Source organism: Pteronotus mesoamericanus, unplaced genomic scaffold (genome assembly GCF_021234165.1).
Source record: "Pteronotus mesoamericanus isolate MK-2021 breed Mesoamerican mustached bat unplaced genomic scaffold, CSHL_Meso_final contig_639, whole genome shotgun sequence".
NCBI lineage: Eukaryota > Metazoa > Chordata > Mammalia > Chiroptera > Mormoopidae > Pteronotus > Pteronotus mesoamericanus.
In genome coordinates, this window is record NW_026555223.1 from 1,134,710 (window position 1) to 1,158,651 (window position 23,942).

Consider the following 23,942-nt stretch of genomic DNA (forward strand, 5'->3'; position numbering starts at 1 on the left):
AACATCTGAAATATTTTATTTTCTAACATTTGTAAAAAAAAACCAAAAAACAAAACCCGTGAATACGAAATGAGGACGGTGAAGGAAGGTCAAGGAACTGAGCTCTATTCTCTGCTCTGTACCCTATCCCCAATCCCCAAGCCAGCGTCACTGCTCTGCGGGCTCAAGAAAAATACCTGTCAAATGCTGTTTACCACACCGCAAGAGGAACTTGGGTTTCCTGGGGGGTACTGATTTTCACCCAATTCAAGAATGAATTAAGATGTAACTTCATCAATCGCATGGCAGGCCCCGTTCTAGTAACTTCTTCCCATGTCTTCTCAGACATTCCTCTCAAGGGCCCTCTGGTGCAGGCAGTATCATTTTCTACATGGGGAAACTGAAGCTTAGGTAGGACCTAGTCTTTTGCCCAAGAAAATGGAGTCTACAAAGTACCCCACTTACAAACCAGACCACACATACACACAAGACTTTTTTTTATAGCTTTTTATTGAAAGACTGTAACATAAAAGCAAGCTGGGGAAGAGGGAAATACAAGAACATGGGGGCCCTCCCCCAGACTCTACTCCGATTCCCATGAACATCAGGGAGGAAGATAGGAACCCAGAAAGGAAAACAAAGGAGATCCTAACCAACCAGGCCAGGGCCTGCTTCCATGCCCCGATCCTCCGATCCTCCGATCCTCCCCGATCCTCCGTCAGAGCCGAGGGACACCCTCCATCTGCCAGGTGTCTGCCGAAGTCCACCTGCCCAGCCTGCCTCAGGCCTCCTGGAGCTTCCCCAGGAAGCGGAGGTTGAGGATCTTGAGCTGTTCATCAAGGTCCATGCGGACGATGCCGTCCTCACCATCGATGCTCAGTAGGACACCTGTGGCTTCCCGATCCTCGCCCAGGATCACCTTCACCTGGAGAGGAGGGCATGGAGTCAGGATCCATGTCAGCAGTCCAGTGTCCCCACAGCCCCTTGCCCCTCCTTACCTTGTTGTTCTTGGTGGGGGTGATGGGCTCCAGGTGCTCACTGGAGATGCTGACAACCTTCTCACTGTCTTTCAGGTACACAGAGCACATGCCTCCCTGAGGGTGGGGAGAGCCTGGTCAGCCTGGCCTGCTTCCAACAGAGGACTGATAGTCACACTTGTGACAGAGGCTCAGGGTTCATTCTAAGAAGTCACTTTCCCAAGGTGACACTGGGCAGGAAGGGCCAAGGCTGGGCCAGATTCCAAGGCTGAAGTCTGTGGTGTGTGGAGGTGGGGTGACCAGATCAGCAAAGCAAGCACCAAAGTGAAGCTTGGCCAACCAGGAAGACTGCTTCTCAGGCACTTAACTCTTCAAGTCCCGAACTGGCTTCAGCTTCTCCCCTACACTTGTTCCTTCCCCCGTCCCCAGTCAGCACTCTGCACCTTGTCTTGGTCATCTCCTTCACTGACCATCTCCAGCTGAGGCTTGTCCATACAGCCTCCTGAGGATCTCTCCCATATCCCGCCCCCCTTCCCTCTCTATTCCTCAGGCCCTGTAATGCAGCCTGAGCTCCCCCAGGTTTCCAGCCCCCAGTATCACCACCCCTAACCCTTCCCTGATAAAGCAACACAGTGAAATTAATTCCAAACCACCTATCTGATGCCTGCTTAGATTCTTCCATGACCTCCCAGTGTCCTCAGGACAGAGTCCACATTCCCCAGCTGACACATGACCTGGCCCCAGCCACTTCTCTGGCCTCATCATGTCCCACCTCGGTTCTTTATGTTCCAGCCGCAATTAACATATTTCAATGCCCCCAGGTACACCAGGCTTTCCCTCACCTCTAGGCCTCTCTGTCTGAAACACGCTTAACCTACTTCTCTGGGCTTACTCCTATTCATTCTTCAGGACGCAGTGCAGATGTCTCCTCCAGGAAGCCCTCCCTGATTCCTTCAAAAACTGGTAAGATGCCTTCACTGGGTTTGCATAGCTCCCCTTATCCCCTGGGGCTTCCTGTATCCCAGGTCTGGCCACTCCAGCAGCCAGTGTCGGGGGCCTGTGTCAGGATATGTCCCGTTGGAAAGAGAACCTGAGGGCAGGGCCAGGAGCTGTCTGACGCTTCTTTAATTAATTCAATTAATATTTACTGGAGGGCCAACAAGGCACCAGTTCCTCATCTAGCAACTGGGACTACTTAGGAATAAAACAAAGGATTAGTAATCAAATAATCACTACAGCAAACTTTAAGCTTTTAGGCAAAAGTAGGTAACATGAAAAAGAATTACACAGGCCCATAAAAAACATCTGAAATAGCCTAGGTGCTTCCCTGAGGTTGAATAGAAGTTAACTAGACAAAGAATGGAAGGAAGAGAGTTCTGTATAGGGGAAAGTCATGAGCAAAGGCTCTAAGGCTAGAGGGAACTCAGGGACTGCCAGCAGTGCTGGAGCAGGGAGAGCCCAGGGTCTGTGGGTACCCAGCACTAAGCTGAAGCCTAGCACAATGGAGCATTCAGTCCATGTTACTGAACTGATCTCAGAGGAGTATGTCATGAGGTTAACACACTTATGGGTGCCAATCACTGTTCCAGGCAGCTCGGACCCCTGTCATGAGCACAACAGGCAGAAATCCCAGCCTTGTGGAGCCTGTATGCCACACCTTTCCACATCTTTTTTTCCAGCTATGAATGGGTACTGAAAGACGTAGTTAGGCAATTAAAAAGAAAAACAAATAAATAACCACAGAGACTGGGAACCCCAAAGGAGAGGATGCCTGCCCATCGACCACCCTGGGCCCCACTTACCGTGACACTGCGGATGACACCTGTCTGCCCCACCACTTGCGTATCCAGGTAGGTGTCCCGCACCTTCACCTGGATGTCAGTGGTTACCCAGTCGCTAGAATTCTGCTCAATGCCTGAGCCCGGTGTGTGCGGGTTGTAGCCACCAGGGGAGGGGGCTCCAGGTGTCATTGGACTGTAACCAACGGGGCTTGGGCTTGGGCTAGCCTGTAAGGGAGTTGGGAGCAGTGTTGGGAATAGGTCACATGACCTGGCTAGCCTTAATGGCTGGAGGCCCACCCTAGCCCACCACCTCAAGGGCATGCCAGCTGACCAGCACCTGATAGGCCATGGGCGAGGGCGTGGGGTGGTAGCTTGCAGGAGAGTGGGTGTTTTGGTAGCCGGCTGGGCTTGGTGCCACCTGGTGGTAGCTCTGGGGGCTGGGGCTGGGCTGGTAGGAGCCTTGTGGAGAGGGAGCAGCATATGGGGAAAACTGGTCTGTGTTGTACCTGCAGAAACAAGGAGAGAAGGGAGCATTTATTGGGGCTGGAGAAGAGATGGAGGCAGAGGGGAGAACTTGGGCAGGGGTTAATTAAGGCTAGCCCGAGTGGACTCACATGGCTGGTGTCCCTGGTGTCTGCGGGTTGTACTGTGGGTTAACCTGAGGGGATGAGGGGTCTGGGTAGCCAGGTGTTTGGGGATTGGGAGTACCCCCGTAGGCCTGTGGGGACGGGGTGGGCTCGTCGTCAAAAGCATACTCATATTCTTCTTCAGCCCTGTTGGGGAAAGAAGTCTGCTGAGAATGGTGATCACAGCAGTGCAGCAAATGTTTCCAGAACAGCACTGTAGCCAGTCAGTCAAATTGAGGCAACTTCACCCTCAGAGCAGCCTCACCCGGAGGCCTCCATTTCACAGCTGAGGAGACTGGGAGTCAGAGATTAGGCTGCCAGGCCAGTCACAAACTTGTCACATGACCAAGGTCAAACACTGTCTCCAAACCCAGGTTTTAACCAGAGTGCTACTGTAGTTGGGTCAGAGAGATTATTTTGCCCCCAGCCATGCCTGTTCCTCACAGACCTGCCTGGGGCTGGGAGCAAAAAGTTCAGGGTGGGCCATACAGATCCCTCTACCCCCCAGACACCCAGCATGACCACTCAACACCCCCAGGAGCTCCTCAGGAAAACGTGTCACCCCAGCTCCTGGTTCTCACCGTGATGGTGTGTTAGGGTTGTTGGGGTCCCAAGCCCCACTCTGGGCAGGAGTGCGGCTGCCATCATGCAGGGGCGTCTGTGAGCCATAATGTGGGGTGCGGCTGCCTGTAACAGGATAGACGCATGTATCCATCAGTTCTGTCCTGTCTCCAGTCCACCCCCATCATCCCTCCTCCCTGTTTCCCAGGGAGTGCTCACCATCTTGGAGAGGTGTCTGAGAGCCATACATGGGTGTGCGGGAGCCAGAGCCATACATGGGCGTCTGTGAGCCATACATGGGTGTCCGCCCATAGGTCGAGGTCATGCCACCTGGGCGCCGTGAGCCCCTGTAAACAGAGAACTAGCGGGGTGAGTAGGGCCTTCTCACCACCGGATAACCCCCTCCCAGCCCTGCCCTGCCCTGCCCCAGCCTTACACCGTGGTGAGACGCTGGCGGTCTACAGAGATGGTCTGGCAGGTGGAGTGCAGCTCCACTCGCGCCGTGGACTCCGTGGCATCCTTCACCACACCAATGTAGCCTGGTAGGGAGCAGGTGGTCAGGCTGGGTGGGGCTCTCCTTCACCACTCCCCTCCCCAAGCCTCCACAGGCTCTGGAAGATCACCTTTGTAGGGCCCCTGGGAGATGCGCACAGTCTGGCCGATGAGCTCATTGTCTCTCCGCCCCCGGCCCCTGCTCATGCCACCGCTGCTGCCACCCGGGCTACCAAAGCCACCACGCTGACCTGAGGAGGGAAGAAAATATCACCAGTCCCAGGGCTGTGCCTTCCCCTCACTTTTTTTTTTTTTAAGATTTTATTTATTTTAAGAAAGAGAGGAGAGAAACATTGATACTCAAAAGAATCATCAGTTGAATGCCTCTCACATACCGCCACATCCCCAACCGGGGACCTGGCCAGTGACCCAGGCATGTGCCCTGACCAGGAATCAAACCAGTGACCTTTCACTTTGTGGGATGACACCCAACCAACTAAGCCACACCGGCCAGGGCTCCCCTCACATTCTGTGCCCTTAGAGTACCTTCTTCGCCTGCTTGACTCCCCCCATCTCCTTTTGGGTCAGGGGCCTCCTTCGGGCTTTCCCATCACGACCCTGACCGCCCTGGGCTGTCACTGTAGCGTGAGGTCTGGCCTCCAGTGGGCTGTGGAGCCCCATCAGGGCTGAGCCAGCCCAAAGGAGGTGATCAGTGACTGTGGGCTGAACAACCTTCCTCCCCCCACCACACACAGTGCCACCCCAACTCCCCCTCACCTCCAGCACTGGGGTGCATGGGGCTGCTGATCCGGGGGCTCATAGGGGCAAAGCCACCCACAGTGAAGTTGGTCACATCTCGGGGCTAGAGGAGGGACAAGAAGTGAACTGGCAGGCAGGGCATGGGTGACTGACTCCCAGACTCTGTGCCAAACTGCCTGCCTACATTTGAGAACAGATCCTGCTTAAACCTTCTGGCAGCCATCGTTCCTTTCTTCTGGAGACAACGCCTCAAGTTCCTTTTGGTGAAACTGCCACCACCTCTATGCCATTGTGGGCCAAGCTGTTAATCAAGAGGCCCTGGCCAAGGAACGAGACTAAAATATGATAGTCAGGAATGTAAACCTCTAGTGACAGGAAACCTGCAAGCCTTAATTTCACCATCCCATCTGCAGGGTCCTAAGGAAACCGCCTCCTGGCCCCACTACCCAGATCCCAGGCCTGATTTCCTTTCTGATACCTGGTTCTACACAATCTTCCTACAAGTCCTACCTCAGGGCCTTTGTACTTGCAATTCCTCTGAGATATTCATAGCTCTCCACCTTCATTCAGGCTCTGCTCAAATGTCACCACCTCAAAGAGGCCTTTATTTAATTTCCTCTACCTAATGCGGCAGCCCCCATCATTCTCCATCTCTTATCCTTATCCTTTAGAGGTCACAACAGTTTAAAAAAAAAAAGGGAGGGGGATTGAAGCTAAGAAAACTTTCATTATAAATGCCAATTAGACATGTTTTTCTTCAATGCCACCAAGATTCTTTTGGGTTTTCTCACAAAGTAATATAGGATGAAAGTGAAATATATTCTCAATGTATCTAAAAATAAATAAATAAAGCAGCACCCCACCCCCATCATTCTCTATCTCCTTTTCCTGTTTTATTTTTCTTCTAGTGTTTGTCATCACCCCGCACTAGCATGTTGTGCCATGTATCCACCTGTCTATCTGTTGACCTCCAAAGTAGCAACTCTAGGAGGGCAGGTTTGCCTCTTGTTCACTACTGTATCTCCAGCGTCTGGCTTAATAGAACCACATAAGTGAATGAATGAATGAATGATTTGGTAAACAGCTCAGAAACCCACTAAACACTTTGCCAAGGACTTGACACTGACATCTGCCCATTCTTTGTCACTTGTGTGGTCGGGGAAGGCCAGAAAGCTGAGCCAGGTACCCATTATCATAGGGTGCCACCGTGCCCACCTCACCTTTGAGCCCCCAGCCAGCACCAGGTGACGGGTCTTGCAGACAAACATACCCCCATTCTCCACCAGTTTCTTGCAATGCAGAAAGGCGAAGCTACGGAAGAGATGGCGAATCTCGCCCTCCCGACCCTGGAGGAACAAGGACGGTCATTCTGGTGACCATGTGCCACCCCTACTCTTTCAGACACAGCTGATAGGCAGGAGCTCATACTTACTGAGTGGGGACCATCAATGACCTTGACAATGTCTTTCACATGGATGTTGTTCTGTTCCGAGTCCAGGGCCACAGCAAAGCGATTGTCCTTCTTCCGGGTCACAGCCTGATGCCTGACAGTCACCACTTTCCCGTACATATTTAGAACCTACGGAGGGAAGGGGGGAAACTGAAGGGGTAAGAGTGGAAAGGGTGCCATGGAGTAGGGCTTTCCTAGAGCAGGATGGTCCTTCCTTGTGAGAGCCTGCAGGGAGCTCTTGGGCAGGCAAAGTCAGCGCATCACCCTCTAGGCACTGGGTCAAACAAAAATGTTCCCAATCATTTGGGATGAGACTCCACCCCATTGACTAAACATCAGGGACTGGAGAGAGGAGCGGGAGAGTAGATATTAACATAACAGCTAACGTTTTCCCATCGCTCTGTACCAGGCAGGCCCCATGCTAAATTCTTCACATAAGATTTTACTGAAGCTTCAAAACTTCCCTCTGAAATGGATGCTGTCATGATTCCCGCCTTACACAGGAGGTGTCTCACGCCCAGAAAGGATAAGTCAGCAGCCCAGGGTAACCCAGCACCAAAGTAACAGAGCTGACATGTAAATCCAAAGTCCAGGGTTCTAAGCACTATGCTGTGTGGCTCCCACATCCATGGGGAGGGATGAATGGGAAAAGGGCACCTGAAGCACCCCATCCTGAATGTCAGGGTACCTATCTGACCACAGAGATTCATTTACAACTAATTAAGTAGACACTGCCATTACCTCCACTTTCCAGGGGGGAAGCTGAGGCAGAGAGGATAACTGACTTGCTGCTTGCCTAACCTCACATAGCCAGTCATGGGTGAGAGAGGCAGGTCTGCAACCCAGAGCGATGTGGGCTCTTGGCCACCATGCTCTGCCACTTCCCAGGATGAGGAGCTCAAGAAAGAGAGGAAGCCCCTGAAAGCAAGCCCTGCCCCTGAGTACAGCCTACACACCTGGAAGGTCTCCCGCTCTAGTCGTACAATGACACCCACGGTCTGGGGGTCCAGCTGCACCAGCTCTCCCCACTCATGCTGGCCCCCAACATCCACACCTGATGCCGTCTCCGAGCAGAGCTGCAGGTCCCGGGGGAGCACTTTCAGCTGCCGGGAGAGGGGGAGGGGTTAAGCAGGACCCAAGTGGCCGGCCTGCCTTGCCTGAGTATTCTCTTCTCTGCTCACCTTTCACCCTTCTGACCTACCTCGTGCATAGTGAGGTCGGAGAATAGGATAACAAAGTTTTCCTCCACTCGCACAATGAGGCCTGTGTCGCCCTCAAATCGGCCAGCAATCACCTTCACATGATCCCCCATCTTGAAGTACTTCCTAAGTTCCTGGGCCGGGAACTCCAGCATGTCCTGGAGATTGGGTGTACGGACAACGAGCAGATGAGGGGGAAGCTGCCACAAATCATCTGCCCCACCCATCTTCAGAATCCACTCCAGTTCTCAGAAAAGACCCTGGCGGAGTCCCACTCCACACTCACACCACCCAACCAGACTACCTTAGGCCACCAGGACAGTTCTCAGACTGCCTTAAAGACAGCTGACCTCAGACAGGATTATCAGCCTAGACAACCCTTTACCCTACAAAGAGTTAGTCTGTCCCCCCAGACATAACACCAGACTAGACAGACACCATCTCAGAACCACCCGGAAAGAGCCTCACCCCAGGTACACCATGCTAGCCTAGACAAGCCCCCAGACTCTCTCCCCACGCCCCCCCCCCACCCAAACACCCCCCCTCCCCAAACAAACTAAACCCAGCAGCCACCTCAGGTTAATCATGGTTATGTCACCTCCTCAACCTAGTACATATGTGAGGGGCAGTAGTGTACCCACCTTTAGGTCCTCGTGCTTGGGCATGATGGTGATCTTGTTGCCATCCACACTGAGAATCTTGCCCTGCAGGTTGATGAGCTCACCCTCACACACTTCCACATTGTCCCCAGGTTGGAAGTTGTGCTCCCGTTCCTTCCCTGCAGGGGTAGACATGGGACTGATGGGGGCTGCCTGCCATGGTCACCTGCTCCTCCTTGGCCGAAGTTACAGCCAAGAGCAAATACCTGTGCTCTCAGTCACCACCTCCAGGTCAATGCCCTCTGGCTGGTCCTCAAACTTCTCCAGCTCAGAGAGTGTGGGCTTCACGCCCTCTGTGATCTGTACCCCGAGACAAGGGGAAGAGGAAGTAGACGAAGGTCAGTGTCACAGCCCAGCTGAGTGGGCTAAAGAAACAGTGAGCATTATTGCCCTAGGGACACTCGTGACTTGAGGGTTACCCAGGACAGACCCAGATAACCCACTGCTCTGGGGCCTGGGCTGCAGGAGGGAAAGCTTGGCCTCCCCACTCCCCAGTGCCATTAGCATGACCCCCTCTGGGACCCTCACCACAGCAGACATGGCAAAGCTCTTAAACAGAAAGCCCTTCCGGCTGTAGCGGTTCCCCTCGAAGATGAGGAAGTCACCATCAGAGGCAACATCGCCCCCCAGGGACCTGGGATTTTGTGAGGGAGAGAAGATTGGAAGGGGAGGTTAAGAAGAGAAATCTGCTATACCTGTCTCCTCTGCTGGCAAGTGGGGCAGAAGGCCTCAGGGTGACTGATCCATCCCATCCTAACACACACCCTCTTGGCAGAGTGACCTCTCACAGAGCCCAAAGGAGGGGCACACTGACCCACCTCCTTGCACTCCCACGTCCCTTCACTGCTTTATTTTTCCACACAGTACATGTCACCCTCTGATGAACTACTGCTTGATTCATCCCCCTACCCAGAATGGCCGTCCAGAGGGGCAGGATTTATCTTCTTTCGCTCTCTTTCCCCTGTAAGTGTCTGCATATGATAGACACAGCCAATAATAGCTGGACCAAGTGCTAGAGATTACTTTCACACAGCACTCAGCCTGTGCCTGGCCTGGACGTACACCACCTCACTGACCCCTCCCCAAAGCCTGTGACATCAGTCATATGGGGAAATGAGGCTTGGGGAGGGCATACCACACAGCCCCGCCACAAGTCTGAGAGTCAAGATTCAAACACAGGCGGAGGACTCCCAAGCCCGTGCCTTAGCTCTAGTGGCCCTGCATGTGAGAGGGGTGGAGGGAGGGACGACTCAGTTCCTGCCCCATGCTTCCAGAGTGTGGGGGGAAGCCTCCCCCGTTCCCCAAAAAGGAAATGCAAGGAAGATCTGCTCACTCAGATGATTTCTCATTCACATGGTGAATTTGGGAGAGGGACCAGCATACTCTGCTGGGCATGTCAGGGCACTGCTGTCTCAGCTCGCTTTGGGGGTGGGGAGGGGTCACTCTGGTTTGCTCTCTGCCTCACAGTAACGGGAGGTCCAGTCGGGTGAGACCAGTGGTATAAATGGGTCCAATTCTGGCATAGGAGATGTTAGCCAGGTCCTTGGGTCCAGATCAAAAGACACATTCTGAGATCCAGACAGTGAATAACTGTCTGGCTGACTCACAACAGGTACCAGTAAAGATCAGAGGAAAAGTATTACTGGCAAATCTTGTTTCTCCATCTCCTCCTCTCCTGCCCTTCCTGTTGGAAATCCTGGTAGATCGGTAATGCTAGAATCTCTGAGCTGCTCTGAATTCTATCCAGCTAGGGCGAGTGAGGGAGACATCTTGAAGGGAAGGGGCTCTGTACCCTCATCTTGGTTGCCCAGGAATCAGGAAATCAGGGAAAGACTTCATAAAGCCTGACATGTCGATAAATCCCTTTTCAATATATGATACCATTAATCACACTTATTACATGCAAAGTGATACTCTGGGCACACATGAATATTAATTCATTCAATTCTTGCTACAATCCGAGGAAGGAAGGGTTGTTATTATCAATCTTTCTAAGCATAAGAAACTGAGGCATGGGGATGTTAAGTAACTTAGTTGAGGCTATAATGACACCTAACCACTCACAAACTAAACCTGTCAGGGTTTCATTTCTGCGAGGAAAACTGCAAAGACACATTCTGCACCATAGCTATTGGGGGGACCCAACTCAGACAGTCCCCAAGGACACTCACCTGATCTTCTCGGCATCAAACAGCCTCTGCGGAGGCCGTTTAAACTTCTTCCTTTTGGCAAACCAGTCTTTCTGTGGAGGAAAAGGGGCACACGTGGGAAGGGTGAAGGAGGAGGGCTTGGCCACCAGCTCGGGTAACGCATTCCCTCTCCCACACACACATCCCCATGGTACCAAGCTCATGCGGGCCTTGATGCGGTCATAGTCAATGCGTGGAATCATCTTCAGAGAGATGGTGTTTTGGCTGGGCTCCACATAATCTACCTGAGAAGCACAGGTAGGTGGTCAGGAAAGGGCCTGTCCCTCCATCCCTGACCCCAGACATAGGAAAGACAAAGAGATGCCAGAAAAGGTAAGGGAGAGAGAGGGTGATGGGAAGAAATCAGACTGCTAACCACCCCCAAATTCTCTCTCCAGCCTGTCTCCCCGTAACTCTGAAACTGACTATTCACTGCCACTGGACACCTTCACTTGGATGGCAAAAAGGTCCCTCAAACAAGCACAACCACAACTAACCTCCTGATTTCCACCAAACCTGCTCTCTCCCAGTCTCCTCCCACTCCATTCTTCCTTCTGTTCAAGTGCACCTGGGAGTCTTTTCTTTTTATTGCTTTTTTGGAGGAGAGAGGGGAAGGGAGAGAAACATCAATTTGTGGTTCCATTTATTTATACATTCATTGGTTGCTTCTTGTATGTGTTCTGACTGAAGATCGAACCCACAACCTTAGCCGATTGGGGCAACTCTCTAACCAACTGAGCTACCCAGCCAGGGCAATCTGGGAGTCATTCTTAACTCTTTTCTTTCCTTTACCTCTGTATATAACCTGTCAGCAAACCCTGTCATCTGTGCTTCCAAAAACTCTGACGCCTTTCCCCTCCTCTAATGCTCCAACCTTAGTCCTGTCCCATCACTGGCCACCTTTCCCAAGGCATCACTAGTTTGTCTCCTTGCTGGTCTCCCTGCTCCTGTGGTCCCATACTGTCTATTCAAGGGTTTCTCAGCCAGGCGATTCTTTGTTGGGGGGGGCTGTCCCATGCATTGTAGAATGTTAGCAGCATTCCTGGCATCTCTCCACTAGATGCTAGAATCAACTCTCCAGCTGAAATAACCAAAAATGTCTCCAAGCATTGCTAAACATTCCCTAAGGGCAATATCCCCTGGCCTCAGAACTAGTCACCACAGTAATCCTGTTAAATCGAAGTCACACTGTGTCCCTTAGAAACCTATCTTACTCCACTAAAAGCTGAAGCCCAACGATGGGCCTCGGTGAGTTCACGCCCCGCCACCCTGCGTCAGCTAGAGCCAGTCCTATCTCACGTGCTGTTCCTTCTGTCCCAATATGCTTCCCCAATAACTCCACATGGCTCACTCCCTCTCCGCCTTCACACCTTTACTCAACATGCTTTCATCACACACAGAGGATAATCATCCATTTCCTGTGTGCTCACAACAAAACCAGGCTCTGCTTTTCCTAATCTGAGCGGGGTGCTGCTCCCTGCACTATGAAGGGGGCTGGGAAGGTCAAAAGGAAAGGAGAGGAAGAAAGAACACAGGAGCAAAAGTGTGAACATGAGTCCTGACCCCCTCAGCCACCCCATCCCCCACCCAGGCACCTGTGCGATGTCATCCTTATAGATGCCCCGCTTGAGGCGGACCCAGGATTTTGGTTTCAGGTTGGCCACCTCCTTCACCACTTTGAGCACATCTGTCATCTCCTTGATGGGCACCATCTGCTGGTTCCAGTAGCCAAGACGCAGGTTGCCCACACCCTCGATGGCCTGTTTCACGTGGGTCTGCTTGTAGGCCTCCACGTAGATGTAGCCCTTCACATGCTCTGGTGCCACTACCGACTTAATCTGCAGGGGCTATAGGGCCAAGCCCGTGGAAGGGGACAGTGAGACACAACTGCTAACAACAGTAACAATGCCACCTCAGCAGTCTCTCTCTTCTAGGAATTCATCCCACAGAAACATGCTGGCTCAATGACACAGACACAGGATTTTCACTGCAGTTATGTATTACAGCAAACAAACAGCACTGGAAAATTGCAAATGCCTCCCAAAAAGGGATTTGTTAAAATATAGCTTAACTGTATCATGAAATAAAACAACAGCAGTTAAAAGAACAATGAGATGAACCTAAGTAGTGACACAGAAAGAGATCCAACATATGTTATATGTAAAAAGCAACTAGAACCAGAAAGAGCTGGAGTGGCTATAGTAACAACAGGCAGAGCACATTTAAGACAGAAATTGCTACCAAAGATAAATAAAGACATTTTATAATGATAAAAGAGTCAATCCATCAAAAAGACATAAGAATTATGAATATATATGAACATAACAACAGAGCCTCAAAACACATGAAGCAAAAATTAACAGATGAAGAAATTGACAATTCACTAATAATAATCAGAGACTACAATACCCCACGTTTGATAATGGACTGAACAGCTACACAGAAGGTCAGTGAGGAAACAGAACACTTTAGCAACCCTATAAACACCATGTAGCTCTAAGAGACATCCATACATAGAACACTCTTTCAAGCAACAGCAGGATGACAGTGCTCTCACGGGCACGCTGAACACTCCCCAGGAAAAACCACACGTCAGCCATAAAACAAGCCTCAATAAATGTAAAAGGGCTGAAATCATATAAAGTATATTCTCCAACCCCATGAACTTTAATTAGAAATCAGTAACAGAGGAAATTTAGGAAATTCACTAATGTGTGAAACATTCGGTTTTGTTTGTTTGTTTGTTTAGCAGTCATCTTTTACTCAGTGTTAATCAGGGTATGAAGGATTCATGTTGCTGGGCAAAGGCCATGATCAGGACCTTGGAGTGTGCCCTCCAACTGGGCCCTCTCCAGTTGTACCTGTGTCACCAATGAAGTAACCAATGGGTCACAGAAGAAATTACAAAAGGTAGGAGAGGAATTAGAAAACAGTTTTCAGGTGAATGAAAACAAAAACGTACATACTAAAACTTATTAGGATGTGAGACAGTAATGCTCAGAGGTTTACAGCTGTAAATGCCAACTTAAAAAAGAAAAAAAAAATCTCAAATCGATACCCTAAACTTCCACCTTTAAGAAACTAGAAAAAAGGAAACTAAACCCAAAGCAAGCAGAAGGAAAGAAATAATAAAGATCAGAATGAAAACAAATGAAATAGAGAATATAAAAACAATAAGAGAAGTCCATTACAACCAAACGTTGGTTCTTTGGAAAAAATTAACAGATTTGACAAACCCTTACCAGAATGACCAAGAAAAAAAAAAAAGAGATGGCTCAAATTACTAAAATCAGGAAAGAAAGGACATTACTACTGTTCTTACAGAATGACAAGGCAATACTACTAGGTACAACTATCTGCCAACAAATCAGGTAACCTAAATGAAATGAATGTTTTTGTAGAAAGACAAAGTACCACAACGAACTCAGAAAGAAACAGAAAATCTGAATAGATCTGCAAGAAGTAAGGATATTGAATTAGTAATAAAAAACTTTCCACACAAACACAAAAAGCCCAGAACTAGACGGCTTCGCAGGGGATTCTACCAAACATTTAAATAATTAACAGCAATCCTTCACAAAACTCTTTTTGGAAGATAAGGAAACATTTCCCAGTTCACCCTATGAATCTAGTATTACCCTGATGTCAAAACCAGACAAAGACATCATAGCAAAACTGCAGACCAATATCCCTTGTGAATATAAATGCAAAAATCTTTAATAAGATAGCAAAATGTCAAATCCTATAACATTTAAAAATGATCATACACCATGACCATCCATTTATGAAATGTGAGTTATATCTCAATTTCTTTTTTAAATTAATTTGTTTCAGCATTGGCTGTGATAATGAAAAATGGAAACAACTTTGTATTTATTGAGCATGGAAAGATGATTATAGCACTGACAAGACACTTGCTGCAGAATGGTATGTACAATAAAACACCATTTTGTGTATTTAAAAAAAAAAAGACACATTTTTCCAACATGCAGAGAAGATGGTCTGGAAAGACACATAAACCAACAGTAATTATATGTGAAAAATGGGACACTACTATGGAGAGATCTGGGCTTTTACAGTATGTGTACTACTTTGGTCATTAAAAACAAAAATAATAGTCATAATTCCAATAGGGTCCCCAGAATTTTGCCTGGGGCACGATGTAGAGGTTTGTGCACACTTAAAATCATAATCTGCAAATCCCGCAACTGTCCACTTGGCCCCACTGACACACACCCACTGCTTTGGCAGGTAAAAGCAATGCACTCAGCTGAACACAAATTATACTGCGAAAGTTACCACCCAGTATGCAGTTACTAGTAGCCCCATGTTTCACAGATTTTGAGGACACCCTTCATAGGGTTTGCTCTGGTTCCAAAACTGGGAATAACATTTATTGAACACAAGCTGCTGGACATGTCCCAAGCTATTTAAACCTAGTGATGCTGAGGAGCGAGCAAGCAAGGGCCCGAGACAACATTATCGATAGAGAGGGAAAGTGGCTTGATCAAGGTCACACAGTTAGGAAGTGGCAGGGACAGGCTTCAAACCCTGGCGTTCTGAAGAAAGATGTGCCTTTAGTGCAGTATTTGCTGCCTTGCACCCAGGTGTGCTGAGTGAGCCCTGAAGGGGCAGGGACCAGCTCTGGCATGGTCACCCCTGTATTCTCAGCATCTCCCAACACAGGGACCAGCCCGGAGAAGGGGCTCAGTGAACGTCCGATGACTGCATGAAAGAGAAGGAATGAATTCCCTTACAGACAGGGCTGTTCCCTGATCCCCTTAGCCGAACTGTCCTATTGTAGGACTTCCAAACAGGAAGAGGGAAACAGCTACCGAACAGGGTTGGTAAATAGGCATAGCTCACTCTCAGGTAGAAAAGGCTCAGGAAGTTAGATGGCTGACTTCCAGAGGGCTACAGGGACTTGGGAACCCAGCCAGTCATCCAGAAAGAGCGAAGACAATTCCTCCGACGGACACAGAAGCAAGCCTCAGTCCAGGGAGTGGTTGTTTTCCAGCTGAAGCAGCTCTCTTAACAGGCAGTGGCACCCTTGAACCTACCCTCTCCCTCCCTCTGGGCTCTGGCCTGTCTCTCATCGCCAAGCCGCCTGCCTAGACTTACCGTGTCTGTGAACTGGTAGGCAATGAACTTGCGCATCAAGGAAATGGCTGTGGCCCGTTCCTCCCCAATCTGGAAAACAGGCAAACTTAAGAGATGATGAAATGGAGGGCAGGACGTGTGAAAGTGGGTGGGAGACAGTAAGAAAGGCAGGCTCATCAGGCAAGAAAAGGTAGGAAAGGAACACGAGATGGAGAGATACAGAGTGACAGCAATGACTAGCAAGAAAAATGAAGGTGGAAGGCAGTGAGGGGGAGGAAAGAGAGAAGGTTGGAGAGGCAGAAAAAGGGTGACCAAGAGGCTGACAGGCAAGAAGACGCAGAACAGACACATGGACAGTTCTCCCAGACAAGGCCGTCTTCCTCTCCCCTGCCTCCCCCAGGCCATGAGGCCAGAGCACACACCTTACATTTGACAGTCCACAGATTGGGATCCCTAGACAGGAGAGGACAAAAAAGCCCTTTAGTGAAACTGTCTCCTCACCATGAAACTTTCAAATAATCACACCCACCCTTCTTCCTCTTGCTGCACATCTTCTCCCTTTTCCATCCTTCCATACATAAACAAAAAGGAGGAGAGAAAAAAGTACCGTCTTGCCCCCCCCACCGCCTTCTCATACACCACTCTGCTTGTGTGACTCTGTATCCTGATTTATTTCAGGGAATGACCCACATGGATACATCACCCTAGTACAGTACAAGAGTTCCATCTAAGCCCTCCTGTCCCAAGCCCTTACTTGACTCCTGGGAGCAGCTGCTGCTGGGTGATGTCATCAGAGAGCTCATCAGATCCTCCATACACCCTGGAGAGAGAAGGGCAGTTGGGAAGGAGAGGTGAAGCTCCGTCTGGACCCTTCACCCTTCCTGCAAAGGGTTCCCCACCCACCCATCCCATGCCCTTACGTCTCTCCCACAGATGACTTGGCATATTTCTTCATGTAATACTCGCCTAGTTCTTCTTCTCGCTGGTCCCTGCGGTGTGAGGGGGAGAAAAGTAAACATGAATTGAAGGCTGAGGAGAGGAGGTGGGATGACCTGCCCCCAACCTCCCCATGGGAACCAGTCTCGCCACTTTTCCCCTCCCTGCTTACCTCCAGAGGTTCTGTAGGCGGCGAGCCCCAGAACGGTCTTCGTCCAGGACAACATTATCGATATTGGAGGCTGCAGAAAAAATGGGCAGGTGAGATAAAGGGAGGTAAAGAGCAGGGGCTGGAGAAAGTGGTGGGGCTAAGAGCACCAGAGGTGGGCCTTGGGAGGACACACCTCACTGAGGAAGCCTGTATCCCTCACCCTCTCTGTCCTGCTCGGGTTTCTGCTTCTCATGAAAAGACTTGGGGATGGGGCCCAGGCACTGGGAACATCCAGCTGTTCCCCATCTCAGAGCCACTGTCTAAGCACACACTGAACTCCATCCTATCCCACACATTCCTGCATCCCTGCCCCCCACAGTGCTCTCATGCATGCGTGCGCGCGCGCGCACACACACACACACCCCCTCTCACACTTTCCCAGGCCAACCACTGCTGGAGGCCTGGCCCCAGGGCCCTCTGATTCTGGACCCTAACATGAATCAGAGACCCCAGAGCCGGACTGGGATTGGGATGAGGGAGGGTGTCAGGGCGGGAAGGAGGAGATGTCAGGATACGGGAGGAGGGTTGGGGAATCACACTTTTCAGATTCTTACCTTCAATCTCTTCTACTTGTAGGAAGAGGAGGTGGTGGTGGTGGTGGTGGTGGTGGTGGTAGTGGTGGTGGTGGTGGGCGAGGGCAGACAAAGTATGAGCCAAATTATAGCAGCAAAATCAACCAATGGGTTGGGGGAAGGGGAAGGGAAGGACACAGTAAGGTTGAAAATCAAAAGTAAAGGCCAGGCACCAGGTGTTTAGGGGAGAAGCCGAAATGTATGAGGTGCACAAAACGGAAAATAACAGGGAAGGGGGCACTGGCCCAGGAAGTGGGGGGTATTTTGGGACAGAGCCCACCCACCCTACAACCCTCAGAAGGGATTTACTGGGGCCATGGGATCCCAGAGTCCTCTCCCCACAATACCTATCACCCCACATCCCCTGCCCCCCCAACTCATGGGCCTCAAAGGAAAAGGGTACAGAGTTGGTCTCTCTGGCAAGGACAGAAAGAAGCAAGGTGAGGAGGGTGGGGGTTGGGGTGGTGCAGGGCATGGGGGTGCGGGATGGACTCTCAAGACCCTCTGGGTCACGTCCCCCAGGGGTCTTCCAGAGGCAGACCCACACACACCTTTCTCTAGGATGTCCTCTGCTCCGTCCTCCCACTGGTCCTCATCCTCATACTCATCGTCCACATCTGAAACAAGGAGGCCAAGTGGTCAGGGGGCAGCAGGGGCAAAGGGTTCTCATGACAACAGCTTCCAGGAAACCTCCTCGGGGAGATGGGCAAAACAAACCTCCATTTTATAGATCAGGATACTGAGGCTCAGACAGGTGAGGTTCTCACCTGAGGCCACGGAGCTGCTCCAAGCAGCAGGGTCAGGTCTCCTGTGCAGATCCTCCTGGCTGTAAATCACCATCTCTCCCCAACCCCCCGCCAATGCCCCCCACAGATCCATCTTAGAAAACAGGATCTCAGTAAGCAAGCAGAAACGTTCCCTCTCAACTACACCAAGGGAAGACAGGTATGCAGATTTTGATTTTTTTTTAAAACAGGGTTCAAGGCTGGTTGTATTATCATTCTCTTACATCTACAACAGTTAACACTTACTGAAACTGTACTATGTATCTATGACCATACCATTCTGAACACACCTGATCTCATCCAAAATCGTACTATGTGCCCTGCCTTGTCCTGAGTACTTGCCCCAGATTGCTCATTGAATCTTCCTGGCAATCCTAAGAAAAGCATCATCATTGCTACAATTTCATAGCAAGGGCTCTGAAGCCCAGAGAGGTTATCTAACTTGTCCAAAGACTCACAGCTGGTACTCGAGAGGCAGCCTGGCCCCCAGGTCCATGCACTTAATCTCTTCACTATGAGTATCCTTTTGTATGCATCAAATATACACTAAAAACTCTGCCTTGACCAGTGTTGCCCAGTTGGTTGGGTGTCATCCCACAGAGCAAAATACATCCGGTTCAATTCCCAGTCAGGGCACATGCCTGGGGTCCTCAGATGGGGGTGTACAAAAGGCAACAGATTGATGTTTCTCTCTTGCATTAATGTTTCTCTCCCTCTCTTCCCCCTCTCTAAAATCAATAAAATCTTTAAAAAGATATATACACACACACATATATACACGCTAAAAACTTAAATAGTGGTACTAGCACATGATGAAAAACCCCAGTGTACAGATGACGTAAGTGTACAAGCAAGTCTTCTCCCCATTTCTAATGCCCACTATCTCAGTTTTCTTTTCAGTCACCTGTCACTTTTCTTATCCAGAGATAATCTGTGCATATATAAAAAATGGATATAAACCCTCCACCACTGTTCACTCTAAGCACCTGCAGTTAAAAAAAATTTTTTTTAATTATATTGATTTTATAGAGAGAGAGGGAGGAGCAGACAGAGAGAGGGAGGAACACTGATTTGTCATTCCACTTTATGCATTCATCATTGTATGTGCTCTGACCCGGGATCAAAGCCACAACCTTGGCATATCGGGATGATGCTCTAACCAACTGAGCTACCCAGTCAGGGAAACAAGTTTTTAACACACTGTTCTTTACTATCCTCTTTTTCTATGAGTACCACTAGCTTGGAGCTCTCTGTAGCAGCACATGCCTCATAAGCTATCTGATTTCTATCCCATAATTCAGTTTACCAGGCCCTTATCATCAATGAACATTTAGATCACCAAACATCTGCAACTGCCAAGAGGACTGCATAAGTGTCTTTGTCCTCATGTCTTTATGTACCTGTGTGAGTCTAACTGTAGGTAAAATTAGAAATTGTGTGTAAAATTCCTATAGAAGGAATCGCTGGATCCAAGGGTCCCTGCATGTTCAATGTTAACGGGTACTGCCACATACATAGCCTTCCAACAGGCAGCGCCCAACAACACTCCCATCACCAGTACCTGGGTGTCTCTAGTGGCCCATATCTTGGTCAAATGGCATATGAGTATGATCCATCTCTTCTCTTGATCTAGGCCCATCTGCTAAGCCCTTTTCTCTAAGCAAGGACTCCTTGCCCCTCAGTCTTTGAGAAAGGGCCGAAGCTCTTTGAGAACCGGGAACACCCAAAGCATCTCCTGCCCCCTCTGCCCTGTTCTTCTCTGGGTAAGAGGGTCCCTAGAAAACAGAGGATGGTTTTCCCAGTCACTCCCCTTTACAGGGGTGTGGGGAAAACAAGCACTCTCACCTATGACTGGTGGGAGCATCAACCAGTGTAACCTTTTTAGGAGCCAGTATTTGGCCACAGATATCAAAAGGTTTAAAAGCTATGCCTCCGTTTTGCACAACAATTTGACGCGAAGGGATTTACCAGGTAGAAAATCTGTGAGGTACGTGTTAATGAAAAAAATCTTCATTTTCACTAATTTCTCATTGAAATTTAGCATTTTCATCAATTATGAATAATGATAACAAACCACAGTAGTGTTAGCAGCAAAATGATTTTTTCTTAGCACATTACAGCTGCAGATATCTCAAAATTATTCACTCACTGCTACTTCAAAGTTAGTTTCTTACCAGCCCTCCCTCCACTAAACCTTACTATTCAAATGTGTTAATAAAGAAGCACACGTATCACAACCTTCTTTTAATATTTTGATACTGTGTTTTAATATAACTGTTCTCTTTGGAATCTTTCGTACTTTGTCTCACACATTTCAGAACATGACTCTGAGAAGGGGTCCACAGGTTTTATCAGACTGCAAAAGGGGCCACAAAAATGGTTAAGAAACAGTCTACATAGTAACTTGCATATGTGTATCTAAACATATGTAAAGATGTTCATGGCAGTACTGTTCAAAATAGTGAAAAATAAAAACAACTTCAACGTCCAACAAGAGGCTGATTAAATAAAACACATTATGGAACACTATGTAGCCTCTGGAAAAAATAGCTGTTTTGATGATGTTGATAGCAGCTAACATATATATCGAGCACTTAGGTGCCACAAGTTGTTCAGATAATTTTGACACAAATTAACTCATTTAACCTAAACTATCTATGTTATATTCACCTGAACAAGCATTGAGTGAAAAAAGCAGTTTATAGAATAGCAGATACAACGTGGGCCTATATAATGTAAATTAATAACCATCCTGTTGTGTAAGCGCCTACTCTATGCTGGGCATTACACTTTGGGTTGCCTTCAGCCTGATGTGTTTTACATGCTTGGTCCCCCAAATCCTCAAATTATCCCCGTTCAAGTAGGAAGAACTGTTTGTCCCCTTTGTAAAAAGAGCAGAGCCAGACCACAAGGGACCAAATTTGTCAGCCTCCACTTCTTTGTCCTGTTGTCTACTTCTAGGTCACCTGAGCTTTCAATGACAAGCACAGAATATTGCGCATTTTTTAAAAGATGATAATGGTACTGTGATTATGTGTTTTAAAAGGACCTATCTTTTAGGACTATATGTACAGAAATATTTTGGGGTAAAATTATATATCTGGGATTTGCTTCAATATCATCCAGTGGTGGGTGGGAGTGAGGAGGAATAAGCAAAATGAGTTGGTACTAAGCTGTTAACTTGACACAAGGTGAAGGAACATGGGGGCTGAACATACTATCCTACTATTATGTGTTTGACATTTACCATAATTTTTTAGAAGTACATTCAAGAAATGGAACTGAAGATGGAAATGCAGCCTCTGATCAGTATTCGGCAGCCCTGTGACATACCAGCCTCATCCAGAATGAAGCCACCATGGCGGGGTTTCTTGGGAGGCCGGTCATCATCTTCCTCCTCTTCTTCCTCGTCATATTCCTCCTCTTCTTCCTCCTCCTCTTCTTCCTCCGGCTCTTCCTCCTTCTCACTGCCTGCTGCACTCCGCCGCTCCTCCTCTACCTACAGGGTCAGGTAGGGAAGGGACACCAGAGTTCTGTACCCCAAAATCCAGACACCAATCTTTCTAACCGCAAATCTAACTTCTGCCCACTCTGCTCTGTGTGCGCCCTCTTCCCACTCTGGCCAAATCTCTCTGGTAGCCATCCTGTAACAGTGACAGCACCACTATCAACCCAGCCATTACCTGGGAGTAGATACGGACTCCTCCCTCCACTAGACCTTCTTGCTAGCCTCCCCCTGGCCTTCAACTTTGATAGCTCCATGAAGTATGGTCCTTGGCCCTTGTCTCTACACTCTACAACTCCCTGGGCCATCTCACCCACTCCCTTGGCTGTGAAAGACATCTCAGTAGCACTAACTCCCATATCTTTGCTTCTAGACCGCAGTGCTCAAGATCATTAACCACCTCTTGCTGCTAATTCTGTGGACATTCTTTGGTTGGTCCTTACCTACAAGACATCTCACACCATTCCCTCCCTATGAAAAGGTTCTTTCCTTGGCGTCCATCACATCATGCTCTCCTCCCTTTTCTCAAACCCCTTCAATTGCTCCCCCACAGGTTTCTCTTACTCAGCTTGCCCCTCAAACATTGCATTTGATCACCAGGACTCAGCAAAGGGCCTGCTTTCCTTCTCCCTCCATGCACTCTCTCCCTGGCCATTTTATTGGGTTGGCCAAAAATCTGTTTAGTTTTTTCCATAAAAGATACAATTTTCATTTTCACCAATAATTTTATTGATTTGGATATTCTGAGTATGTCGACTGTCTCTCGCCAATGGCTTCCAGTGGGTAGAAGCCAAGGGTGCTGCTAAACATCTTCCAATGTATAAGACAGCCCAACAGCAAAGAATTCTTTGGCAAAAATGTTGACAATACCAAGATACTTCACAAACCCCTTCTGACAAGTTCAGTCACAGCACCTTCTCCATACACTGCATGAATCTTTTCTGGCATTCAGTTGTGGGGGTTTTTTGTTTGTTTGTTTTAATAATAAGGCATAATATGCTGAAAATGCTATGTATTTTCTTTTTTTTTTTTAAAGATTTTATTTATTTACTTTTAGACAGGGGAAAGGAGGGAGAAAGAGAGGGAGAGAAACATCAGTGTGTGGTTGCCTCTCCCTCACTCCCTCCTGGGGACCTGGACCACAACCCAGGCATGTGCTCCGACTGGGAATCGAACCAGCGACGCTTTGGTCAGTTCCCAGGCCAGTGCTCAATCCACTGAGCCACACCAGCCAGGGCCATTGTGTATTTTCTTCCATCTTCAATATTAAAATGGCTGTGCAAAAATTCACCAATTTTGATAAGTTTTTTAAATGCATGCTGACATGACAGCTGTCACAATACAACCTAACAAAATTGTTCAAATGAAGTTAAAGACAACTAAGCACTACTAGAGCCATTGTACGGAAAAAATAACTTTTTGGCCAACCTAATATTTTTCTGGAATGACTAGACATACCTAAAAATAAAAACTAATATGAGTGCTTACTATATGCCAGGTGTTAAACTATAATACATTACCTCTTATCTCACTGTACCTGGAGCATCCCTGGCCTTCAGCAGCACCTGTCCCTCTGCTTGACTTGGGTTTGCCTACTTCTCTCTCTTCTGACAACCTGGAAGCTCCCATAGGCCAAAGCTCACTCCGATCCCCTCTGAGCTCCCACGGGGGTCTTTCTGCCCAGGTCCTGCCCCCGGACGCAATGCCTCCCCCAGCGTCGCAGCCACAGACCTCGGCCTCCTCGCCGTCACTGCTGCGTTCGCTGTCCTCCTCCTCAGAGAAGTTGCTGTCCTCGCTGTCGGACATCTTCTGCTCTTGCAGGAAAAAACGGCGGCCTCAGCCGACCCCCAATTCCGAACCCCACCCCGAGCCTCAGTTTCCTCGCCGGTACACGGAAAGAAGAAAAGCGTCTTAGCGCACTTCCGGCAGTCTCATTCTGGCAACCATTAACTCGAAAGGGGACCCCCTAACGTCACCTGCTACACCTCCCGAATCCCTAAATCCGGTCTCTACACCTCCCTGGCTCCCGGCGACCCCCAGGCCTGCTTCCTCGGCGTCCAACCCACTCCTCACCGCTCTTCACCGCTCCAGCCCCACCTCCACCCTCGGAACCAGCTGCAATTCACACGACGCCTGGCCGGGACCGACGTGCGCTCTCGCG

The 23,942-nt window shown here is 49.0% G+C and overlaps 1 protein-coding gene across 3 annotated transcripts; it reads right to left on the reverse strand.

The window, feature by feature from the left end:
* Positions 1–471: 471 nt before the first annotated feature.
* Positions 472–23,942, reverse strand: SUPT5H (SPT5 homolog, DSIF elongation factor subunit). 3 transcript variants are annotated; one of them, XM_054580796.1, is made up of 30 exons: positions 23,855–23,942; positions 23,513–23,590; positions 21,610–21,775; positions 18,043–18,108; positions 17,474–17,485; positions 16,881–16,950; positions 16,693–16,761; positions 16,527–16,592; positions 16,195–16,225; positions 15,794–15,862; positions 12,268–12,519; positions 10,828–10,917; positions 10,655–10,725; positions 9,012–9,117; positions 8,690–8,783; positions 8,466–8,602; positions 7,827–7,982; positions 7,582–7,728; positions 6,608–6,754; positions 6,396–6,521; positions 5,194–5,278; positions 4,548–4,667; positions 4,361–4,463; positions 4,144–4,271; positions 3,945–4,050; positions 3,352–3,510; positions 3,075–3,243; positions 2,759–2,962; positions 978–1,073; positions 472–904 (listed from the first exon to the last, which is right to left on the reverse strand). In XM_054580796.1, exons 2-30 carry the CDS (start codon positions 23,585–23,587, stop codon positions 761–763), a joined length of 3,264 nt encoding a protein of 1,087 aa, XP_054436771.1. In that variant the 5' UTR covers positions 23,588–23,590; positions 23,855–23,942; the 3' UTR covers positions 472–760. The 3 variants fall into 3 exon arrangements, with proteins under 3 accessions (XP_054436771.1, XP_054436772.1, XP_054436774.1); XM_054580797.1 differs by having other exon boundaries at positions 23,879–23,929; XM_054580799.1 differs by lacking the exon at positions 17,474–17,485.